The 24,503-nt window shown below is 40.7% G+C and overlaps 1 protein-coding gene across 1 annotated transcript in view; it reads left to right on the forward strand.

Annotated features, from left to right (window-relative positions):
• Positions 1-24,503, forward strand: part of mical1 (microtubule associated monooxygenase, calponin and LIM domain containing 1) — a 54,722-nt gene that overhangs the window by 12,947 nt on the left and 17,272 nt on the right. Inside the window, exons 2-12 of the mRNA XM_008109793.3 lie at positions 9,438-9,732; positions 12,285-12,492; positions 13,464-13,580; positions 14,467-14,568; positions 16,404-16,559; positions 16,999-17,099; positions 18,243-18,500; positions 19,668-19,783; positions 20,331-20,457; positions 20,855-20,939; positions 22,064-22,211. Of these exons, the coding sequence (XP_008108000.1) occupies positions 9,469-9,732; positions 12,285-12,492; positions 13,464-13,580; positions 14,467-14,568; positions 16,404-16,559; positions 16,999-17,099; positions 18,243-18,500; positions 19,668-19,783; positions 20,331-20,457; positions 20,855-20,939; positions 22,064-22,211 (1,682 nt within the window). The 5' untranslated portion in view covers positions 9,438-9,468. The remainder of the gene's footprint in view (positions 1-9,437; positions 9,733-12,284; positions 12,493-13,463; positions 13,581-14,466; positions 14,569-16,403; positions 16,560-16,998; positions 17,100-18,242; positions 18,501-19,667; positions 19,784-20,330; positions 20,458-20,854; positions 20,940-22,063; positions 22,212-24,503) is intronic.

Genomic DNA, 24,503 nt, shown 5'->3' on the forward strand with positions numbered 1-24,503 from the left:
GGACTGCCATTACCTTCCCTTCGGAGCAGTACCTATTGATCTACTCACATTTGCATTTTTTCGAACTGCTAGGTTGGCAGAAGCTGATTATTTGAGTCAGTGTAGACTCAAATAATGCAGTTTATGTATGTATGTATTTATTTATTTATAACAAGCATTTATATCCCACCCTTCTCACCCCCGAGACGGGACTCAATTTAACTGCATTGAACTACATTATTTGAGTCTACGTCGTTCTCATAACGTAGTTTCAGACTGCATTATATGGCAGTGTAGATAGGGCCTGAATTCTACAAATGTTGAGTATCAATGAGTCCAAAAGAAAAACAAGTCTATTTCACCTTTGGAAAGTAGACCACATGCAGATATCCCAGGGGTTAGGACCATTGTAGAGAAAAACATAATCAAAATAGGTACCTGCAGTAGTATTCTGACTCCTTATGTATGCATTAATAACAAATGAATTGTTCTAAGGTCAAATGGTTTCCCACAGATGTTCCAGTAGTTTTTTCTTCCAGATGCATCTCTGTCTAATGAATATAATGAACAGGAAAAAATGTGACAAGCAAATGCAATCTTGGCACACTCTTGGTACAGTCACTTGCTGCTGCAGAGTGTTTAACAAGCTGTGCCAAACCTGTCTCTGTAATTATCATTGCAAGTATTTATTGGTTGAGGAAACAACCGGTTGCTTAGAACACTACATAAATAAGTCTGGGGTGGTCAACAGTCTCATCTTTCCTAGTCAATTCCTTTATATCTAGAGGTAGATTTAACACATTTTGATTTTTTGCGAGTTACTCAACATTGCCAAAGGATATTATTCCATGCCCAAATTATGTGCTTCAATGAGCATGTAGCTGATGCCATTTAACATCTCCCTGGTGAATTTAAATATATTGCTTAACTACCTGCACAGTGCAAAGTCCTGTGTGAAAAACAACACCACATTGAATGAAAGAGCTCTCCCTTCCTCAAAGCATAGAATCTAGTGATAAATAGGCATATAAGGAAAAACAGAACGAAAGGGAAGGGAAGAAGACCTTTGATACTGGTGTCATGAGCAGTATTTCTCCACCTTGCTCTCATTCATCACCTGCCAATTGAGAAAGTAAGGAAATACCAAAAGAAAGAGGGGGGTCAAGTCACATAAAAACAGTAAAGGGTTGTTCATTCCATAGGGCACACACAGAACACGAGAGGAATGGGATTGGGTTCGGGTTTTCTCTGACAACACATTAAGTGAAATGTCAGCCAGGGAAGTCTGTGCACACAGCTATATTCTCAGAACCCAGCACCTGTCCAGGACTCCTGTGTATAAGAGGTTTCAAGAGCCCAGAGGTTAGAGTGCAGTCAGCCCTTCACATTTATAATAATAACAACTTTATTTTGTACCCCACCTCCATCTCCCCAAAGGGTCTCGGGGTTGTTAACATGGGGCCAAGCCCAGGTAATTACAATAAAACAAAATAAAATACATACATGACATGCATCATAAGCAGGTAAAAGTGCAACAAAGTAAAAACAAAATATACACAGTAACATGGTAAAACAGTAAAATAATAATAACATAATAAAACATAGTATAAAAACAAAACAGGAATTAAACAAAGGCGAACTGGGCCAAGGTGCAAGGAGTGAAATTATGAACCCAAAGGGTAAGGTAGATAGATAAAGTGCTGCATTTAGTAAAGGACTTGGGGTGGAATAAACAAAGTAATTATCAACTGAAGGGATGGAATAAAGTGCATCAGATAAATCATTGACACTGAGACAGGACCTGTCATGGGGATTGATTATTCATTCTTCAAAAGCACACTGGAAAAGCCAAGGTTTTAAACTTTTCCTAAAGGGTGACTGGGTGGGTGCTTGCCTAGTCTCCCTGGGGAGCGAGTTCCAGAGCCGAGGGGCCACCACGGAGAAGGCCCTCTCCCTCGTCCCCACAGGCCGCACTTGTGACAGAGGCGGGAGCGAGAGGAGGGTCTCCCCCAAAGATTGAAGAGATCGCGCAGGTTCATAGAGGGAAATGCGATCACGAAGGTAGGCGTGATCCAAACTGTTTAGTGCTTTGTAGGAAATAACCTGCACCTTGAATTGGGATCAGAAAATGAATGGCAACCAATGGAGTTCCTTAAATGGGGGATTGACTGCTCCCTGTAATTCGCTCCGATTAGTAGGCTGCCGATCGCTTTGTGGGAATTAGGGACACAGGATCCAAACAAAAGTGAAAAACCACAAACTGAATTTTTTAATTTTTTTTCTGAGAAAACACTTCCTTAGGAATATCTAGTTCCTTCAGGTTGACTCTGGTCAACTTCCAGCAGCCTTCCTATGGCCACTCAGATAAAAAGGTTTTCTGATTTGTATCCTGTTTGTTAATTCTTACTTTTTCTTTTGGTTCTTTCTGCTTTTCTGTATGATTTAAAACTCAGAGGTAATTAATTCGACAGTTTCCTGCCTGTATAAAAGTGAGCAAAGCTTAATCATACATGGAGGGATTACATGATTGCTTGTGTGGTGAACAAATTAAAAATGCAATTCTGTATAACTGCTGTAATGCTTTGCTTTCAGAGTTAGCATCTAAATCCTGAAACGTATTTATGTGAAGAACATATCCCACCATGTTTGATCAGCTCTGGTCAGTTGACGGAGTTGGGGGTCACAAATCCACACTAGGACAGAAATAACCCAATCAAAAATGTGCCCAGAGCTCCTGAATGTATACAGTCTCCTCCTCCACATGGCATGACTCAGTGGGCTGTCAGACCTCTACATGGTCCATATGGTTTGCATTTCAAGTCTGTTTAATGCAAAATGTCTGAGAAGATGGCACACAAGCTGGAATGTGAGGAAGGCAGGAATTCAGTTATTATTGCTGCCTTTTCTAGAAGGACTAGTCATTCAGGAAATGTATAATCCATTCTTACAATAAATAGCAAGTTTCTAAAAGTGTTGCCGAGTTTATTTGTTATCAGGTAACACTGAAATCAAAGTACAATGAAATGTGTTTTCTTTTCAGGATAATGGGTGGGAAGGGGAAAGCTGAGCATTTTCTCTTGTGGAAAAAATGTATGTGTCATGCAGAAAGAGCTGGAAGTTGACCTCTGGGTGACATCCAATTTTTTTAAAGTCTTCTCTTAAAAATGTAGTTGCCAAGGGATCTCAAAATCATGATGAAATCTAGGGAGGCTTATTGGGGCAATTTTTGAAATTGGGATTCAGGGACATGGTGAGGTAAAACTAGGAATCTTGAGTTTTCCCACAGTCATTGCCTCTGTTGTGGCAGGCAACTGGGGATCTGCCTCGGGGTCATGCTGCAAATGCTTGTCTCAGTGCTTGGAAGGCTGCTGCAAACATATTGGAATATACAACTAAAGCGCTCCTGAGAGATGGCCATTCAATCAAAGAGTGGAGTGTCATCTGCACGGATACACACTCACACTGCCTATTATGTGGTGAAGGAAGCCACTTAAATGAAGCTTTTTCCATAGCATAGTAGTCACCATCGCATAATAGTCCCCCCCCCCCTATTTTGGTGTCACTATTATGCGATGAAATATAGTTAATCATCTGCTTAGAAAGATGATAGTGTTATGTGGCATTAAAAAAATCTGAAAAGCATATAACCAATAACTGTAAACCCTCTGGATCTATAGTGATTTGGTTCCAGAAGCAACTACAAAAAAGCAGACAATTATATCTCATATTATTTATTGGCAGGAACATGCAAGTAGATGCTTCAACATGGACACATTCATGATACCACAATTTTATGTATATGATGTGATGATCCACAGTTGGTGGAAATTCATGATATGGACCTCTGTCTACTGTACCCTCTATATATTAATCTGTAGCTAGGTGAATAAATGTATGCTGTCAGAGTCCATGTACTGTACTGATGATACAGTATTTGAGAAAAGTTGAGAGTTCCACATTGGAGAAAAGTTCTGAGCAAGAATCTTTATATACGGGTGTCTTCAAGTTGCCTATTGACTTATGGCAACCTCATGAAATGTATAGGATTTTTAAATGAAAGTAATACTCAGAGGTGATTTTGCTAGCGCCTTCCTGTGATACATATAGCATATAGTACTTGGTATTCTCTGGCAATCTCCTTTCAAGTACTAACCCAAGCAGACCCTGCTCAGCTTCCAAGATCAGACAGGCTGTGGTACCTTGAGGATATTTAGACCTATTAGTCAGAAAATCTCACACCCACACACACTGTTGCTCAAGAAATAGCTGGGAAGTTGCTTGATGGGGAAATGGGACTTCCTTTTCCTTTTGATCCTTTCACATCCCACACTTAACCTCGTGTTCCCCAAGACTGGAGTATACAACTTGTGGGGAAATACCTTCCTTTCTTTGACCATGTTGTTTTAGCCAATTGATATGATAGACAACTTTAAATATTTGAAATGTCGTAGAAGAAGGATCAAGCTTGTTCTATGCTATTTCAAAGATGCAAACCAGTGTATTCAGATGTCAAGAAAAGTGATTCCATTGAAATACTAGAAAAAACTTCTTATTAGTAAGAGCTTTTTGACAGTGTAATTGACTGTCTCATAAGGTGGGGGAATTTTCCTCTTTTGATGACATGGAGTTCTATTAGGTGTTCCCATACAGCTTGATCAGTGAAAGATTTGGTGCTCACTTTAGATTTTCCCAACCAGTCTTATGTAAGGAATACATAATTCCCAGACAGGAGGAGACTTCAGAGGAGTCAAGGAATATAAAAGCAAATAAAAAAACCCATAGTAAACAGTTAATATGTACATGTGTAGGGTGAATTTTAAGAGGGCGCCTCACTGCTTGTAACAATAGTCTTACTGGGCGTTCATGTATTTGGCATGGATGACTTGTCTAAATTTAGGAGGAGCAGTGTTTTTATTCGCAATGACACAAGACAGGGCACATAGAAGCATTACAAAAGAGCTGGCTCATTTTTCTAACCGCAGTCCCTCGGTTTCCTGAGTAACCCTCCTTCTTCATTCTGTACACATTTTCTCCACTTCTTCATGGTTGGGAACATCCTGCCATTTCACAAGTTGGTCTTTAAAGAGGACTGGGAACTGTTCAGGCCTGGAGATTCCTAGAGAAAACACCTCTCGTGTCTAGGAATTTCTATGGCCTTCATTGGTCAATCTCCAGTAGAAGTTGTGCTGGGGAACCTAGAGTCATGCTGGAGAACCTAGCGATTCCTAGAGATGTGTTCTCTTCAATATAAATATAGCAATATTTTTATTTGCAGTTTTTCATTTTCAAAGGAGACTTGTGCCCCTAAACACAGTGGATGTGATGAGATTACTGTAGCAATAACCCACTTTATAGGGTAGTTGTAAGGAGTGCTAAGATTTGGCATCCAACATGTCACATGGAAACCTGCCACACATGTGGCCAAGCAACATCACAGTGCAGTCAAGATGGCCAAAGTTATTAACGGGGAAAAGCATGCAAGTTAGGAAAGGCTGCCACAATTTGCTTGTGCCCAAGTCTACAGGAATGGGTAAGATTCTGCCCCTCCTCTCCTCTCTCCTCTCTCTCCTCTCCCTTCTATACTGCCATATAAAATCCAAATTATCTTCTTTGAACTGGATTATATGGCAGCGTAGACTCATATAATCCAGTTCAAAGCAGATAATGGGGATTATCTGCTTTGATAGTCTGTATTATATGGCAGTATAGAATCTCTCCCTCAGACAAACTACTTTTTGCACTTTAAACACAGTTTGCAATAATTGAAGCAAGCAGAGAACAAAGGAGGTAAGTGGAAGGAGGAGAGAGAAACTGGGATATCTAAAAGCAGCTGAAAGACTAGGGCCCCTTCCACACTGCCCCTATATCCCAGGATCTGATCCCAGATTACCTTCTTATCCCAGATTGTCTGGCAGTGGAGAGTCACATTATGGAGTTTAAAGCAGATAATCTGGGATCACATCCTGGGATGTAGAGCAAAGTAGAAGGGGCCTAGGATGACAGGATTAATTGGGACTGTCCCTGCAATACTGGGTCAGTTGGAGTGTATGGAGATGTTATTTAACAGCATCAATCTTAAATAGCTTTACAGCCATTAGTTAATAACCAAAGACAGGAGCATTCTTCAGTAGAAAACTAGTGCAGGTCTCCAGTCTTTATTGGAAGCTTATTCCATACTGCACTTCCACAGCTTTTTGATTTCTGAAATAAAAATGGTTACCTTTATTTCAGTGGTTACAACTAGCATCAAATGGAGCTTTAAACCACTGAGAAACCTCAAGCCAACATGGTCACAGGGTTTTCCAGAAGTTCCTCTGTAGTTTACCAATACAGACAAATGCAATCATTCCATGTTTTTGAATAATCTTTTGTGTGTTAACCATTATACATTTTGCTTTTTAAAAACTGGTAGGATAAAAGGGATCCCACTCCCATTTTTGGTTTGGGCATCTACATTAGCCTGGGGATCTTTTGAAACTCCAGATGTTATTAGAATGCAGCTTCCATAATGCTACCTGTTGTAGTCCTTGATGGGAAAAGGTGGACGTTGAAGCCCAGCAACATCTGGAGGATTACATTATTTCTATCCCTATACTTCCAACTGTTATTGGTATTGCCAACTATCAGTCTACATAAGGCAACTGAACTACAACTTTTTAAAGCATCCTCTCCATGGCTTATTGCCAAAGCATGGGCACAACCATAAGACTCAACCTTACCCAACATACTCTTTCTGATCTCACTCTGAATTCAGTGAGGAATTCAGGAAGAGCAATTACCTGGGTATCTAAAATCTCTTGGTGGAGGGCTTTTCTGGGAGCTGTGTAGATAGTGTAGTAATTGAGGGGGAAAGATGGAAAATTTCTGCTGTGTGTGCTTCTGAGGAACTACAACTATTTCTGCACATTGGTTAGGTCTCTGGTATGGTGCTCCTGCCTCCTGTTGTCTTCCCCTAAACACAATTTGATGCAAAATTTGGCCCAGTCCTTTAAAAACTTACTCTTTTGAACTACAGCTCTTGGAATTCCCAGTCAGCATGTCTGATTCAATAGATAAAGTTCATAAAATTGTGGCCCTTGTAGTACAAAGATGAACTTATCAAGGCTCTTGTATCACCCAGAGAAGCTGTTTTTATTGTGTTTGTATCTAGGTAATCATGACAATCTAATTTGCCACTAAGGAATAATGAAAAAGTAACATTCTTTCAGCCTAAAAGGAAGGCAAGGACAAACTTCCTCTCAATGAATTTTGCTAAGAAACCCCAAAGATAAGGTCAGTGTAAATCAGTCAGTAAGAAGACACACAGCAAAATGCCATGACCTGAGCAGGTTGGAATAGCAAGAGAAATAATTTCGTTCTTAACCGAGCTTAACGCACTGGCCAAAGCATTTTGTCACTACCTGAACTTAAGCTCAGGATAATTAGATCTCAAGTTCTTATCTCTGGTCTGAAGCCTTTGTGTGCTCTTTTGCTTCATGAGATAATATCTTAGGCAAAAAGAGGGAAGACCACTGTTTCCCCGAATGGCCGCTTTGCTTAAAGTGATGATGAATCGGAATCTAACATATAATTAGTCCATGGCTTCATCCCAAGATTTTGAAACACTGCCACAGTGACTCTGATTCATAGGTCAGTATATCAACCATTCGACTATAATAGGCCTAGTCATGAATAAAGAAAACCACACATGATCTTGTATAGCAGCAATAATACAAGATGAATATTTAACTGTGTAAGAGCTGTTTAGCCTAACATAAAGGAAGAAGACATAGTAGTGCTAGCCTGAAATATTGGTATGCAAAGGGATCTTGTAGCACCTTTGAGACTGAGAGAAAGATGTAACATGAGCTTTCATAGATTTAGTCTACTTGTTTAAATGCACGTGAATTGGTGCCTAGGAATGTGCCTTTCTTGAGTAGACTGTTTGAATAGCCATAGAAATGCAAAATTTGTGGGTATGCTGACAGGGTGAGAAGCTCAGTTTTAATTCTGGTTGTTGAGGGACAAAGGCAGGAGTGACGATGTTGCCTAAAGCCAAGATGAGTAGATAACCCTATGAATGGTGGAGAGTTATTGGCTGGGAACCAGAAAGAAGATTTAATAAACCAGCTGAGAGAGCCCTCATGAGGCTTGGGTGTTAACTGGAGTTATAATATATGTTGTGTGCCAGGAACTCATTGTCTCTGTTCAACCCACTGTTGATGAACTGGAATTTGTGGATATATTCCAGTTCAGCTGTTTCTCTTTCCAATATTCCTTTGTAATTGTTTTGTTCAATAACAACTGTTTGAAGCTCAAAAATAGAATGCCCAAGAAAGTTGATGTGTTCTGCAACTGGTTCTTATGTACTCCTGTTCCTAATGTCTGTTTTATGTCCATTTATCCTCTGGTACAGAGCTTGGTCTATTTACCCATTGTAGAGTTCTGAAGGGTATCGTTGACAGAGAATGGCATATATCACATTCGAGGATGAGTAAGGGAAAGTAGCTCCAATATTGTGGATGATGTGATTAGGCCCTATGATGACATTTCCCAAGTAGATGTGTGGCATCTGGGTTTGCGGCAAGATTTTGTATCTGTCCCCCCATCCATATTGTGTGTCCTCCTGTAGTTCAAGAACTTTTTGAGATTGGAAATTGTCTGTATACAAGCAAAAGCCTGTCACCAAAAGCCAAAGGAAAAGGAGAGGTATGTGGGAACCTAAAGGCATAAAGAAACATAGGAAGCTAAAGGTTCTTAGGCAAAAAGCCTGAGTTGTTCTACTGACTACTAAAAGTGGCAAATAGGAATTAGTAGATTGGCTCCTGAATTTTTGAAGAGTGCAAGTTCACTATCCCAATAAAAACTTGGCACATAATTCCTTGGAACTTTTCAAGTGCAATCAGGATTTATATGCTTGAATGCTCCCTCCATATGTAACAGTAACAACATTCCTCATATGTAATATATCAACATCTAAGTAAATATTCTTGACACATTTTTTCTATTTCTGGAAATTCATGTTTGTGTGTGCTTTAAATGAGACAGTGTTCAAACCCACAGTTCCTTCATTCTAAAGTGATATAGTCTGAAAATATCAGTATCATCTGCTTTTCTTTTCTTTTGCATATGTAGATCCACTCAAGATGAATAAAAATGATCTTAGGTTATTATTACTAATCACTCATGTGTGCCTAGACAAGACCTCCCCTTATAAGGAGAATTGCTCTTATGCCTAAATTGGAATGCACATTGAGTTCAAATTCAGAGATGACATTAAGCAGGATCTGTATGTAACAATGCAAGGGCATAGAAAATTGGGGAAGTCAAATTTTCTTCATTCTCTCAATTGAAAGACACAGTTGGTGGCATCTACATCATATGGTCAGGCCTGGTACTTGCAGATCCAAGTTTCTGATCTTCCCAAAGTATAGGAATTGCTCATGTTTTCTCTCATACTTACTTCTTCTCCCGTCCAGGCATCATTCTTGACCTTGAATTGCCAGGAGGATGAGCCAACAGGATGAAGAGCAATCCAATCTGTCTCACTCCCTCTTCGATGCCTTTCTCCATGCCAAGCAGTGCAAAGAGGTGTTGGACAATTTTGAAGCATTCTGTAGACACCTGGGCCTGGAGCACACTGGCCAGCTCCAATTCTATCACAAACTCAAGTCTTGCCTCAACTATTGGAGTGCCAAGGCTTTGTGGACCAAGCTAGACAAAAAGGCTGGACACAAAGATTATGATCAGGGGACAGCCTGTGCCAACACCAAGGTAAGGAGGCAGAACATAGTTTCCACAACCAGAGAAAGTGCAGCTTATGGGCAGTACGTGGGTCAGTGGTGTCCACATTGTGGATCTTGACACAAAGGGAAACAACCTAGCATGTTTTTTTTTAAACAAAGAACAATGCTAATCACTGTCCCCCAAAAGAACATGTAATGTAGCAAGTTTTAAGAGCTTGTGTACCTTGAATGTAGTGCCTCTGAACCTGAGATGACCAGCAGAGTTAAGCAAGTTAGAATGCATATGACCGATCTTTGAAGTGACTGTCAGAATAAGCCTTAAATGTGTGCCTGCAAGCCCTGGGAGCAGAACCCAGAAGTATGGAAAGAGCTCTTGCAATGCCCTGCTAACAGGCCTCTTATCTGCCACGACTTGTTGGATGTAATTTCAAATTGGGGAGCACAGGCTTCAGCCTGGTCCCTTGAAATGTCAAATGTTCAATGCAGCATTCAGGACACCAGGTAATATAACTGGCAGTATCCACACTAATGGTGATTAGCAAATACTACTAGTTATACAGAAAAAGGAAACTCAATTGAAAGTGAAACCGCTGAATATAGAAAAGGGCATTTTAGTGTTCAGGAAACTCAAAGAAATCTAAAAAAGGAGATGAGATGGGTCCATTCACACTGCTGAATTGTAGTGCTATAAGCCTACTTTAATTGCCATGGTTCTATGGGATTCTGGGATTTTCAGTATAGGGATGGGCATTTAGAATTGTGAATCAATGCCTCAGCAAACTACAATTCCCAGGAAACCATATAATATAATAATGGTAGCTAAAGTGGAATCATTAATATATTTCATGAAGAAATTGTAATTGTTCTTATATTTTATTGTAAATGTTTTTTATGGCCCTTGCAAGACACCTTGGGTCTTACTCCTAGAGAAAGGTGGCAAATTAAATAGATAATTTGCTTTAATTTTGTATTGCAAATAGGCCCAAGAGCTTACCTTCCACCACCGAAACAAAAGCAAAAAATCTTTTGTGGACTGTTTAAGCAGTGGTTTTAGGACTGGATGTATAACATTGTTGGTTTCAAATGGCAATTTGTCCTCTCATGTGAATGAATGACTGTTCTACATAGAGAAAATGCTGATACAGTCAAGTTGTTTGTGTGGGCTAACTACTTATGTTTTTTGCTCTGGCAGTTTAAACAAGCAGGAAGCATACATTTATTATGTTTCAACAACTATATTTAGAAAAAGAGAAGAAGAGGGAATCGTTTTAAAATAGCACCAATAATAGAAACACAATGGAGAGAAAATGTTTCACTTGTCAGCAATGATGTCATATGCAGGATTCGGTAAAAAACAGTGATGTTCATGTAACTTCCAGGGAACTCAAAATCTAAATAGAAATAATTTAGTAGCAGGATCAATGCATTCACCCGCAAATAAATATTTTATTTATACTCTCAGGAAAATAAGAATGCTGTCTTGAAGAGATATTATTTGTATCTCCTTCAAAAGAGGTGGGGAACATTTGCTCCTCCAGATGTTTCGTATTGCACTCCCCAGCCATCTAAACAATATGGCTAATGTCAAGATACTGTGGGACTTGGAACCCAAACATCTGGAGAGGCAAATATTCCACAACCTTGCTTTCCAATAACAAAGTTGTTAATTATTTGGTGATCTCTCTCAGCCTTATAATATCTTGAAAAGTCCATTGTTAGAATTTGAGATGGAAATGATGTGATTCTTCAGCCGTTAGACTGCAACTGACAGCATTCCTCACCATTGTCTGTGCTGGCTAGGGCTGATGGGTGCAGGTACCTTCTGGGATGGCTACATGATTCCCTCTCTCTATTCAAGTAGTATTTGAATAGTCCTTGCTTCCTTAGGCCCATTCTACACTGCCATATAATCGAGATTATCAAAGCAGATAATCCAGATTATCTTCTTTGAACTGGATTATCAGAGTCTACACAGCCATATAATCCAGTTTAAAGCAGATAATCTGAATTTTATATGACAGTGTAGAAGGGGCCTGGGGGTGCTTCCACACAGGACTTAAACTCGTATCGGTATGGGTTTAAGTCCCCACGGGCAAGCAAAAGAACCAGGCTTTCCCAGGGGTTGTCCCCATTCCAACTCAAAAAGTCTTAAAATAAAATTAAAACTTACTGGTCCGCTGTGCCTCTTTTCTGGCAGCCCTTCTGGCATGTAGAAATGATGTGCCAGGAGGTGGAGGGGGAGCAGTTTTCCTGTTTTGTCCCAAATTAATCCTCTTTTACCTAAGGTGTCGTTTGGATGCATCAGGTAAAAGTTCGACAAGGCCCACATTTTGGACCCTGTCTAAAAGGGTGCTTAGTCACAGTGAGACTCTTGGGCTTTCCTTTGTCCCTCGCGCGAGCTATATTGTGGCTATTGTTTTGATGTAATGCTGATCAGTCCAGTTTAAGCTGACAGCTGACCTCAGATGGGGTCAACTCTGCATCTTAGGCCTGCTGAAGCCAGGGCAGTGTGTGAGTGTGTGCCCTGTCTCCTTTGCAACAGACTTTCCAAAGTGACCATTGGGTTTACTGATTTTCTAGTGCCTGATCATTGGGGCAGGTCCCTGTGGTCTGCGCTCCGCAATTGAACTGGCCTTCCTGGGAGCCCAGGTGGTGGTACTGGAGAAGAGAGACACGTTTTCCCGGAACAATGTGCTGCACCTTTGGCCTTTCACCATTCAGGACCTTCGGACATTGGGAGCCAAAAAATTCTATGGCCACTTCTGCACAGGTTCCTTGGATCACATCAGTAAGTATGATAGGAAGGGCGGAGGTGTCAAAAACTGGAGGCAGTACTTTTTTGGATCAGAATTCCCAGAATTTCCTAGTAGTTAGGCTGGCTTGAGGGTATCTGGGGCTTGTAGTCTTTAAAAAATAGCCTTACCAACTTTGATTAGTAGTAGCATGGATAATATGTTATTGATAGCGAACTAGCAATACCAGCTCATGGAAACTAGAATTCATTATAAGATCACAGTTATGTTTTTGGGTAGGGCTCGGGCTGTGGCGTAGGCTGGAGAGCAGCTGAAATGAATCACTGCAATGAATCACTCTGACCAGGAGGTCATGAGTTCGAGGCCTGCTCGGAGCCTATGTTTGCCTGTCTTTATTCTATGTTTAAAAAGGCATTGAATGTTTACCTATATGTGTAATGTGATCCTCCCTGAGTCCCCTTCGGGGTGAGAAGGGCGGAATATAAATGCTGTAAATAAATAAATAAATAAATAAATAAATAAATAAATAAATAGGTGCATAAACATGGGAAAGGTCAGCACAAAATATCAATTTTAAGGCATCCACAGAAAAAATGCAGACAAGTCTCCATATTGTCTTTATTTATTATATGATCCAAGCCTAAAGAGTTTTGGCGTATTTGCAGTTGGCCCTTCACATTTGCAGATTTAATTTTTGTGCATTTAATTATTCACAGATGTAATATTGTCTCTCTAAGAATCTCTGCATCCTCCAGTGTGCCTTGTTCGCACACTGGAGTTCTTCTAGCAGACACTAACCTTAAATTCACACTGGAGGACCTAGAAATTCCTAAAGGGGTTTGTTAGAGCTTATGGGAGTTTATCTCCCAACAACTTCTGGAGGGCACAAATTGTCCATCCCTCCTTTAAAGGCAATTATCGCTTAAAAGAAGCTTGGAAATGAGTGCAGATTTGTGTGCGCCTATGACTTGTACAATTTGGTTATTCCCTCTTCTCCCAACTGCAGGTATCCGTCAGTTGCAGCTGATCTTGCTGAAAGTTGCCTTACTCCTGGGGGTTCAGATTCACACCAATGTGCAGTTTAAGGGACTTGTTCCACCAACAGCCAGTTCCAGTGGACAGGGTGAGAGCATCGTGAGACCACTCCATTAACTTAAATTAAGGCCTGTTTCATTTCCATACATTTTATGTTTTAATTGATGACTGAATAGTTCCTCAGCAAGTAATGTTCCAGCATAGGAATTGTCTAGGAAAGTAGATCAATGCCACTTTAAGATTTCAGAGTAGGACACTGGGGTGTCTTCAGCAATAACCCAACAGGCATGGATTGAGAATTGCTTGCTAGACTACTTCCCTGCTGGTGACCTTTTATTGAATACCTGTTTTATTAATGTGCCTGTTTGGGATAGGAAAGTGGTTTTGGCAGTCTTTACATCAGGGATTGTGATTCCATCTTTAAAAAAAAAGTTGAACATTGTGAAAGCCATCCACTGCATGACTATCAGCCTCCTCCCACCAGACTCAAATCAAGGAAGGGCTTCATGAGAACCACCACTCCTCTTGACGTCCCCCCAGCAACAGCAAGGGTGTCCCTCTGGGCAGCTAAACCAGGCAATTTTAACTGGATGGCCCCTCATGAGGGTCTGCCTCCAGGGGCAAACCAAGAATGGGCAACTTGGAAGTCCCTAAATAGACTGAGAAGTGGAGTGGGCAGATCAAAAGACAACCTGGCAAGATGGCACTACCTGGAGGAATCTTCCACCTTGTGTGACTGTGGAGCTGAACAAACAACTCCTCATATGTATGCTTGCCCACAATGCCCTGCCTCATGCACGGAGGAGGAGTTGTTTAAAGCTACGGACAATGCGATTGCTGTTGCCCGCTTTTGGTCCAAAACTATTTAGCTGTTTGTGATTCCTTTATTTTATCACTTTTAAACTTATTTATTATGCAATGCTTTTGACACAAAATAAAAAAATAAAATAAAAAATTCCATCTTATCATTACAGTCAGTGGCTGGAGAGCTGTATTGCATCCCAGCTCCTCTCCGCTGAGTCAGTATGAATTTGATGTCCTCATCTCTGCAGGCGGCGGCAGGTTTGTGCCAGAAGGTGAGCTATTGTTTAAAGCCTACAGTTAAGGTAATGTTGGAGAATGCTTAAGTTAGTGGGGCAGAATTTGAGGAGTATTCAGATATTTTTCCTTTTTTATTTAAGTAGAGCAGAGAGTCAGCATGGTAGAATAGCATGGTGTCTGACTATGGGTGCATCAACACTGTAGAATTAATGCAGTTTGACACCACTTTAACTGCTATGGCTCAATTCTGTGGAATCCTGGGATATGTAATTTGTTGAGGATTGTGTGAAATTACAACTCCCAAGATTCCATAGCTTTGAACAATTGCAGTTAAAATGGTTTCAAACTCTGACAGTCTCAGATAGGGTAGCCATAATTGAAGGCCAGTTAAATGCATACAACAAGACGGCTCCAATTTTCTTCCTAATAATATTGTAGAGCTACACTCTCAATATTGTCCTAGGAGAAGCAAGTATTGTGAGTCTTCCTCTCTGGCCTTGGGGTGCTGTAAAACCCTTTTAGAGCATAGTAACCCCAAACTAAGGGTGTGTTTTGTTATAAATACTTAAAAGGATTGCTGTATGAAAGCAAAAGCACTTGCCCAGCCTGACTTGGCTCTGCCCTGTCATTTTATAACCAGCAACAGCAACCATTGATCTCAATAGCTTGGACCATAAAAGAAGTCTGAAAGGCATCTTGCCTTGAGGCAAGATGGAGATGCGAAACAGGGGAAGAAGAAAGCATCTGCTGGGCTGGCCCTCGTTAGATCATTTGCTGGTACTCATCCAAGAAGTGTTCATAAATGGCCTGTGTGACCACAAAAGCATCCTCTCCCTCATCTTTCATTTCATTTCTCACATTCTTGGGAGATTCTTACAGAATGTTTTCCAGGCCTTCCCTACAATTCCGTAGATATGAGGGATGGTGCAGCCTTTGTGTAATAAAGTGTACTAGGCCCACTCTTTTGTAAACTGATTTTATGGAGCAGGAGAGTCACTTCCCTATTATGCAGCTGAATCTGTTGCTTAGAGCTGCTAACTTGCATCTATTTCATCATCATAAAGTACATTTTTAGCCCATTTTCCAGGATGTATATCCTTGCAACCTGGATTACATACATTCAGCTCCTCCATATCTATGGATTCTCCATCCATGGATTCAACCATCTATGGCTTGAGAATATTAAAAAAGAAATTCCAAAAAGCAAATCTTGATTTTGCCATTTTATATGAAGGGTCACCATTTTACTACAGGGCTGTATATAATGGGACTTTGAGCATCCATGGATTTTGGTATCCACTGGTCCTGGAACTAAATCCCAGCAAATACCAAGGGCCTACTGTATAATGATAAAATACAACAAACTAAGGGCCCTTCCACACAGCCATATAACCCAGAACATGAAGGAAGATAATCCACAGTATCTGCTTTAAACTGGATTATCAGAGCCCACACTGTCATATAATCCAGTTCAATGTGGATTTTATACAGCTGTGTGGAAGGGGCCTTAAACTCCAGAGGATTAAACTAGCATAAGACCTAAACAGAATAACAACAAAAACTGAATAGCAACAAAAACTGATCTTCCTGGTGAGGAATATTCTAGGGGTGACCAAAGATCAGACTGCGGTCCCATGAAAAGAAATCAATTTGGAGTGATTTTGAAATTCTGGGGTGCGGAGGAAATGTTTGATGTCGGATCTTCCACTACTGAAAGTATAAGTGCCAAGTTAGTCCGAACCATATTGCTTATGATGGGACTAGCCCCATTTTACTGGCCTGACCATTCTTATTGTAGCTTTTTCCTGAAGTGTTAGTCTTCTCCTTTCCTTCAGGATTGATGAGTGATTCTCTTGTGTGTTTATTGTAGGCTTCAAGAGGAAGGAAACTCGTGGGAAGTTAGCCATCGGCATCACCACCAACTTTATTAACAACCACAGCCGAGCTGAGGTGGAGGTGGCTGAGATCAGTGGAGTAGCTCGCATCTACAATCAGAAATTCTTCCAAAACCTCAATAACAAAACAGGTCTGAGTCTAATGCTTCACAACTTACAATCAATGATTCCCTTCTCTCTCTGTGCCTTGAAGAATATATAATCCCTTTCTAGTGAAATAAAACAGGGAGACTCAGCCAACACATAGAAGAAAAACAACCTGACTCTTTCTCCAGGCCCATCCAGACAGGGCCCAAAATATGCGAGTTCACATACTTTTACGAAAGGCATCCAAATGACGCCTCCAGTAAAAATGAATTAATTTGGGACAAAGCAGGAAAACTCTGCGTTGTCTCAAATTAATTAGGTACTGGATTAGAATTGTGTCTTCCTGAAAGACACGGGTCTAATCCAGTATGAACACTGTGTGAACTGCCCTCTCACTTTTTCCGGGCTGAATACTATTCTTTGTTAGTAGCCATTGATAACCATTTGTAATTTAATTCTCCATTTGTCTTTCAATAATGTCAGGTATTGACTTGGAAAACATTGTCTACTATAAAGATGACACCCACTACTTTGTCATGACAGCAAAAAAGCAGAGTTTGCTGAAGAAGGGAGTCATCTTAAAGGTATGTGAGAAGCGGGATATTTTAGTAAGTACCTGGTAGAAGATGGGGAGACTCCAAATCATCTTTTGAGTCCACATGCATTCAAAGGTGAAACATCCTTCTAGGTTTAGAGCTGATTTGCAGTTTCTTTGGGGTGGCTGAGATTTTTTTGGTCTTTTGCAGTGCATTGAGAATACGCCACTGAATTGTACTTTTGGCGGGCTGACATACACAAACTGCATCATCTGTTTCTGCATGAATCTGAATTTAAGGGTGGAAAAGGAAGCTGTGTAAACTGAATTGTACAATTCACAGAATTAGAAAGTAGATTATGCTGAACTGTATCTATTAGACTGTTGTTTCTGATTTTAAACATTTCCTCCTTAGAGGAAACAGTCTTCAAGCAGACAATAGCATCTAGTGAAGACTTTGTCCTGAACCCCATTCTCATGATTGCTGTCAATGTACAGACATCATTTATTGCAAGGGTTATTTGCCTTTTTGTGAGGGTATACATAACTCCCTCTTGCTCATACACAGAGTGCCTTGAAGCACTATACTATTTATTTATTTATTTATTTTATTTCCAACATTTATATCCCGCCCTTCTCACCCGAAGGGACTCAGGGTGGCTTACACAATTGGCAACAGTTTGATGCCGACACATAGTTAAAATCATAACAATATATAAAATCCATTAAGAACAATTAAATACAATATAAAAATAAAAATTGTTACTAACATAGGCATTCAGGTTGTAGACTAGTGTAACAACCTTTCTCCAAAATCTAACTGTGATGGAGTGGTAACATTTAGAACTTGGAAGCTAAGTAGTATCAGACTCAGGATGGTGCTTGGGATGGAAAACTATATGAAGTGGGACAAATTTGGAAGGATAGCAAATAAATTAAGATGCACCAGAGTGGTACAGTGGGAAGGTCAGGATGCATTTCCTCTGGTCATGTGGGTAATTGAACACCTTTTCCTGGTGCTCATATCATAACCCCTGTTAGAAGAAGGGTTATGATTTTACGATACATTGTTTTTCTGTGACCTCTGTGCCCCCAAATAATCTGGGAGAGTCAAGGAACTGCACAAATGTAACCTGTATCATGGGACAGTATTCTTACAATGGAAGATATTATGGTGTTTATTCATTTCTAGGATAAGCTAGACATAGAAAGTTTGCTGTCTCCAAAGAATGTGAATCAGGAAGCTCTTCTGGCTTATGCGAAGGAAGCTGCCAACTTCTCCACCAACTACAAGCTCCCCAATTTGAAGTTTGCACTGAATCACCGCAATCAACCTGATGTTGACATGTTTGATTTCACCTGCATGAGCCGTTCAGACAATGCAGCTCTGGTGCGTGACTGTAAAGGCAAAAAACTGCTCATTGGATTGGTAGGAGACTGCCTAGTGGAGGTAAGGACATCCTTAATAATAACAGAATAAATATATTAAGAGTGGGGGCTTTTTTCACAGTGGAAGCTGTGTACATCTCCAGCATCTTTGATTGGAGCTCTTCTTCAGTTATCTTTGCATTAGAATTAAATTCTATGTTCACATAATACACTTTTCTGAGACTGTATTTCTACAGAATACATATAAGGAAGGTTGTGTTATTGAACACTGTTGTGTGCCTTCAAGTCATTTCTCATTTATGATGACCCTAAGGCAACCCTGTCACACAATTTTATTGGAACAGTTTCTTCTGAGAGAGGTTTCCATCATCTTCCTCTGAGACTGAAAGACGGTGCCCAAAAGATTTCCATACCTGAATGGGGATTTGAACCTCAGTTGCCAGAGTTATTTTAACAGTCCAACCATTACAGCACACTGGCTCTGTATTTGAACACATTTTCACTACTGTTAGAAAGCCTAAGCTATAATGTTTTCCATTGTGTGACCCTTCAAGCATGTGTTTTCCTCTGCAGTTGTACAATCAAAAGACACAACGGTGGGATATTTTTCTGAGTGTGGTTCATTTCTATTTTCCTATTATAAGGCCTTAGAATATCCTTTTGTTGAAAGGAGTACAAGTAGAGTTTATTAGCCCTGCACTTTGTTTATCTTTGATGATTATGCAACAGCTGGGAGACGTATTGTGTCCTATCTGGCTTTTCATCTTTTGTGCTCACATACTCTGCTCTGCTAGTTTATCTAGCAAAGCTCAACTTACCAGCTGATACTTGGGAGGGAATGGGCTGTGCACAGAGGGACTGTCATAATAAAATGTAACTGCCAAATGAAACACAGAAGTCCAGTTCGCAGGTATTTTGATCTACTGTCATTATCTGTTGGCCAGCATGAAGTATATCCTATGGGGGCATTTTTCTTTTTGTTATTATATGCCTTCATGTTTACACTATCCTAGAATTTTCTTTGCCAAAATTTCTGCAGAGGCTGTCTACTACTATTTTCCTTTTAAGCCAAGAGAGAGGGCAACTTGCTAAAAGTCACAAAATGAATTTCCCTCAAACCTTGCTGTTGCAGACTAACACCCAGGCCACTACACCATCCTTTGCAGTAGGATTATACTTCTAACTGGACAAAAAACTTGATTCTTTCTATGTATTTTTTGTTCTTCAGCCATTCTGGCCCTTGGGCACTGGTGTAGGCAGAGGATTTCTGGCTGCTTTTGATGCTGCCTGGATGGTAAAAAGGTGGGCTTCAGGGACACCTCCTCTGGATGTGTTGGCTGAGAGGTAAGTGCGCTTGAGAAAGGGCATTTTTTATTCACAGCATTGGATTTTTATTGCAGTGGGATGAGTAGGAAGCTTATGTTATTTGTTAATTGTAGAAAGAACTTATGATGGGCAATGTTGCCTGCAAGCTCACCACAAAGTGAAAAACTAGAGGTGGGTTGTTCAGAATGTATAAATGAACAGAAAAGAGGGAAATAGTTGAGCAGTCCTTTCCTTTGTGCCACTGCCAAACTTGTAGTCTCAGAGGTTCTCAGCAAAATGTAGCAATAGCCAAGAGGCCCAGAAGATGGAAAGGTGGGAGGCAAGCTGGTTTCATGAAGTTGCAAGAAAGACTATGTATGTAAAATATTTCAGTATTGCTCCCAAGCTTTGCATCACAGCCAGGCAATATGGGAGAAGATGAACTTTGGCCAAGGAGGAAGAGAACTGGAGGTGGGTGGGAGTGATCCTGCTATCTTCCCTGCAGGCAGCAAAATTATGTTGGCTGACTGAATGTGAATCTTAAGCACTGCTGAGGGATAAGAAGGGAATATTCTTCTTCACACAGAGAGAGTTTATATCAGCGGCTGTCGCAGACTTCACCAGACAACACCAATAAGAACATCAATCAATATAGCATTGACCCTATCACTCGGTACCCAAATATCAATCTTCAAGCTATCAAGGCCTCTCAGGTATTCAAAGGACCTACTTTAGGGGAGCAGGGAGGAAGAAGTAAAGGCAAGGGCAGATCTGAATCTTGGCCCATTGTTTGATTTTCCTCTTTGCTTTGTAGCCTTTTGCAATTTTTAAACCGTTGGGATCCCACTGGTTCTGCACCACCATGAGCCACATTCCAGAAAATAACAGGAATGTTTAAGGCACAGGTGGCAAGGCCTGGAGAACAATGTGTTCTGCAAGATGTTCTTGCTCTGCTCCCATCTAGGAAATAGAGTGTGGTGTATTTTCTAAGCTGAGAAAATGAAGGTCATATCAATTGATCCTCAGAGGAGTTGTGGGATCTTTCTTTGTTTTATTTTGCATCTAAACTGTGAAAGGCAGTACCAAATAACTGGGTGCATCTTTTTTCAGGTGCGAAACCTATATGTGACAGGAGAAATTGAAACTGATCAGAAGAAGAGAAGAAGTCGTGCCAGTCTGGAGATAGTTTATAAAGGCAAGTCTGCATAACTTCTTCCCCGGCTCCTGTTTGCATATATGTATCTGAAGGAAGGCCTCCTACTGTATGTTCTTCCTCTCTTGGATGCAATAACTTCTTGATTTCTCTGTGGCCATGTGAACCCTTCAATGAATGCAAATCACAGAGCTGAGAGTTGAAAGTAATCTTGGAGTTATCCAGTCCAATTCCCTATCTAATGCAGGGTGCAGATGGAAGTCTAGCCTCCATGGAGAAGTCCTCTTTTCCTGAGGCAATCTGTCTACTGTCTAACAGTCTGTTCATTGAAAAGATTCTCATGTTTGGCTGAAGTCTTCCCTGGAGTGCCTATCTGCTGGTCCATTTACCCTGTTTGTCACCATTGCCATCCACTCTACTATTGTTTCACTGGGTCCCTGCTTTACATCTGAATAACAACAGCCTTTTTACCCCAAGATTCTGTGTTCTCTCTCATGCTAATGATCTGTTTTTCTTTCTGTTGTCTGAGGAAAGCAGTTAAGATTATGACATGTTAGTATGCAAAAATCCTTAGAATATAATGCAGAATTAAGAGCCAGTGTGTCACAGGAGTTAGAATTGCGTAGCTGTCCAGGTGTTGTTGAGCTGTACCCTGGCCAGCACAGCCAGTGGTTAGGAATATTGGGAATTGCAACATCTGGAGGATTGCATTCTTTCCATCTCTGGGTTAGCAAACTGGACTGAAACTAGTACGATCTGGGTTCTAGTTCCCACTGGGCCATAAAAGTCACTGGGTAACCTTGGCCCAGTCACTCTGTCCTGGCCTGATATACCAAACAGATCAAGCAAACAGAACAAACAATGCAAGTCATGTTGCATTCAGTAAAAGAGAGATGGGAGATAAATTCAAATAACATCAACTAGCTCCAGTATAGTTGACCCTTCATATTTGCAGGTTTAGTTTTTGTAGGTTTTATTCTTGGTGGAACTGATTAAAATGTTGTCTCTAGAAATCTCTAATTCTAGTGAATTTGGAGGGCTAGCTGTAGTTAAGAATGTCTTGAGGCTGTGATATAAAGGTCGTCTTGGCAGTTCCTATGTCAGGCCATGTTCTTTGCTCTCTGCTCATTTTCTCCTTTCTCCATGAACCTTCTACCTCCCCCTAGATGCCAACAGAGCCTATGAAGAGCTCCTTAGCTGGTGTCAAGTGAGCACTGCAAGGTACTCCAGAGTCAAGGTAGAGGACTTCACACACTCCTGGAAAAATGGACTGGCCCTGTGTGCCCTCATACACCACTTCCGACCAGACCTTCTGTAAGTCCCCCATATTGTATGGAAGTTGAAGGGAAGGAATCCCTGCTAACAATAGGAAATGTGATACCTATTTGAAACTCTGTGAAAATGTGGGAACTATTCAATTCCCTGCCTGAAGCACAAACAAGTCACATCAATTGGGTGTTTTGGCTGGATCACCTTCTTATGTCATATCATACATATTTGAGTCAGAACTTCAAAATTTCACTTTTCTGGATCATGTCAACCAAGTTCCCACAACTAGGAGGTATTCTGGCAATTGTAATTCCAAACTTACGTTTTTATTTTGAATTCAATTACTATCCACGCTGCATCTTAGCATAGCTTCTTTGGAGTATTAAGTACATAATATTGCTGAATGCTGATTGCTTCATCTCAGCATTACTTTTTCGGGGTATTAATTACATTGAATGGCTTTTTCAAGTTAATAATGATGCTGGGCTTTTGTAGGAAATACATTTAAAAAATTTGCTGAGCAACTCAACTTGTTTTCCTACTGTGTGCATTTTCTGAATGGTGACTAATTTATATATACACACATTATGTGCCTTGACAAGCAAAATGATTCAAATCTCTTTCAGCAAATTGTTTGCATTCTAGAGGGCTAAAGTAAGAACTAGTTTATACAGGCTTGCACACCATTGAAAGTTCACAAAGGGGGTTTACAGTGAAACACAGGTTTTGTCAATGCTGTGTCTGTTTGGTCTATAGCAGATCTTGCACAGATACAGATGGCTGTTTGAAACACAAGTGATGAATATGCATTAGTCCATGAGGCTCTGAGCCTGAGCCACAGATCTAGTGGGCTAACAGGTTTCTATGACCGATCTGGTAATTTGCTTGGTGTTTGAGAGGCTCCGTACTGATTAGCATCTTTGAGAAAATGCAACCAGAATGGATCTTTTCCTACTATATATAGTTTCCAGCTGAGAAAAGTGTCCATAGTAATGAAAATCCACTTTAGCCTTTCTGGAGATTCAAAAAGTAGATTCCATCTGCTTCAAGCCATGTCTTCACGCATTCAATTAATCCAAGGTAAACTGCTCTGGAGCCTCCCCAGTGCCCTTGTAATGCCCAGACAGCCATCTGGACTGAGAGCACATTAGGGCCACTGCTGCTGTGTTGCTAGCCAAAAGCAGTTCCCTGGCAAAGGCTTGCTGGCAATGTTATATTTCCTGGGCACATAGCTGGGTGCCCTATTGTAACCTTACCAGGCTAGACATAACTAAGAAAGCTTTGCCAGGGACCTACTTGTGGCCAGCAACACAGTGATGAATGTATTGGACATGTGGACACGCCTCCCAAACTCTGGGGTCACTCCATTTCCACTTGAACTGGATTAATGGCTGAATGTGGCACTTCTGCTGTGAATCCAAGCTTGTATCATGTAAACTCCTTGCAGTAGAAAGGAAAGCCCATGTAAAACACATCCTTAAACATCAGAGCCAAATTGGGCCAAATGTGGGAAACTTTGTCCATGGTTTGCTTTCACCTAACTATCATGGGCATGTTGGTCACTTTATGCACTGACATTACTTCAGAACTGGGACTCAAGGTGACATTATGCTACCATGGCTCAGGGCTCTTGACTCAGTCATATATGTCTTACTAGTTATAAAGAATGAAAGGGCTCTTGCAAAACTGAAGTGTGAACATGAGCTTCAAATGTGCAACCTCTTGTCCTGTTTATATTTCTTCAATGCCTTCTCCTTTCAATCCCTGGGGCCAGAAACTCAACCAATGCAGAATAGTTGCTTTGCTGTGTTGGCTGTCAGATCTTGATAGAAAGGTCACAGCATATAATTTACTCATGGTTGGTGACCAAATGAGGCATAATAATTTCCACTTTCCTCCTCATCAAGTAAAGTAGAATAGGAGCCAAGTCCTCTCAAGGGAAGAGAGCTGGCAGGGGTCCATTTACTAGAAGTGATGCCATAATTGCCTGCGGATGCCTTAAACTGGCAGACAGTTTGCACAAATGATCTGTCATGTGCCTGGGGTTGCTTTTTTAAAAGCAGCTGCTGTGCAGATCACCTGGTTTTTTTCTGTAGTTAAATAATACATGTATATGTAACAATGCACAGATAGCTAAGCCAGAAGGTAGTTTTGGAAGGCTTCCTCCCATGGCTGTTAGCAGCAAGGATCATACTGTCTGCTTGTCCTGAGTGCCTACATATATTATATACTGTATATATTATTCTTTCACACAAAGTCTGTGGTTATTATTTTACTTTGGACTTCAGCAAAAGGAACAAAGAGGCCCCCAGAACAGTTTGAATGCCAATGAAAAAA

The sequence above is a fragment of the Anolis carolinensis genome, chromosome 4, assembly GCF_035594765.1.
Source record: "Anolis carolinensis isolate JA03-04 chromosome 4, rAnoCar3.1.pri, whole genome shotgun sequence".
NCBI classification, from domain to species: Eukaryota; Metazoa; Chordata; class Lepidosauria; order Squamata; family Dactyloidae; genus Anolis; species Anolis carolinensis.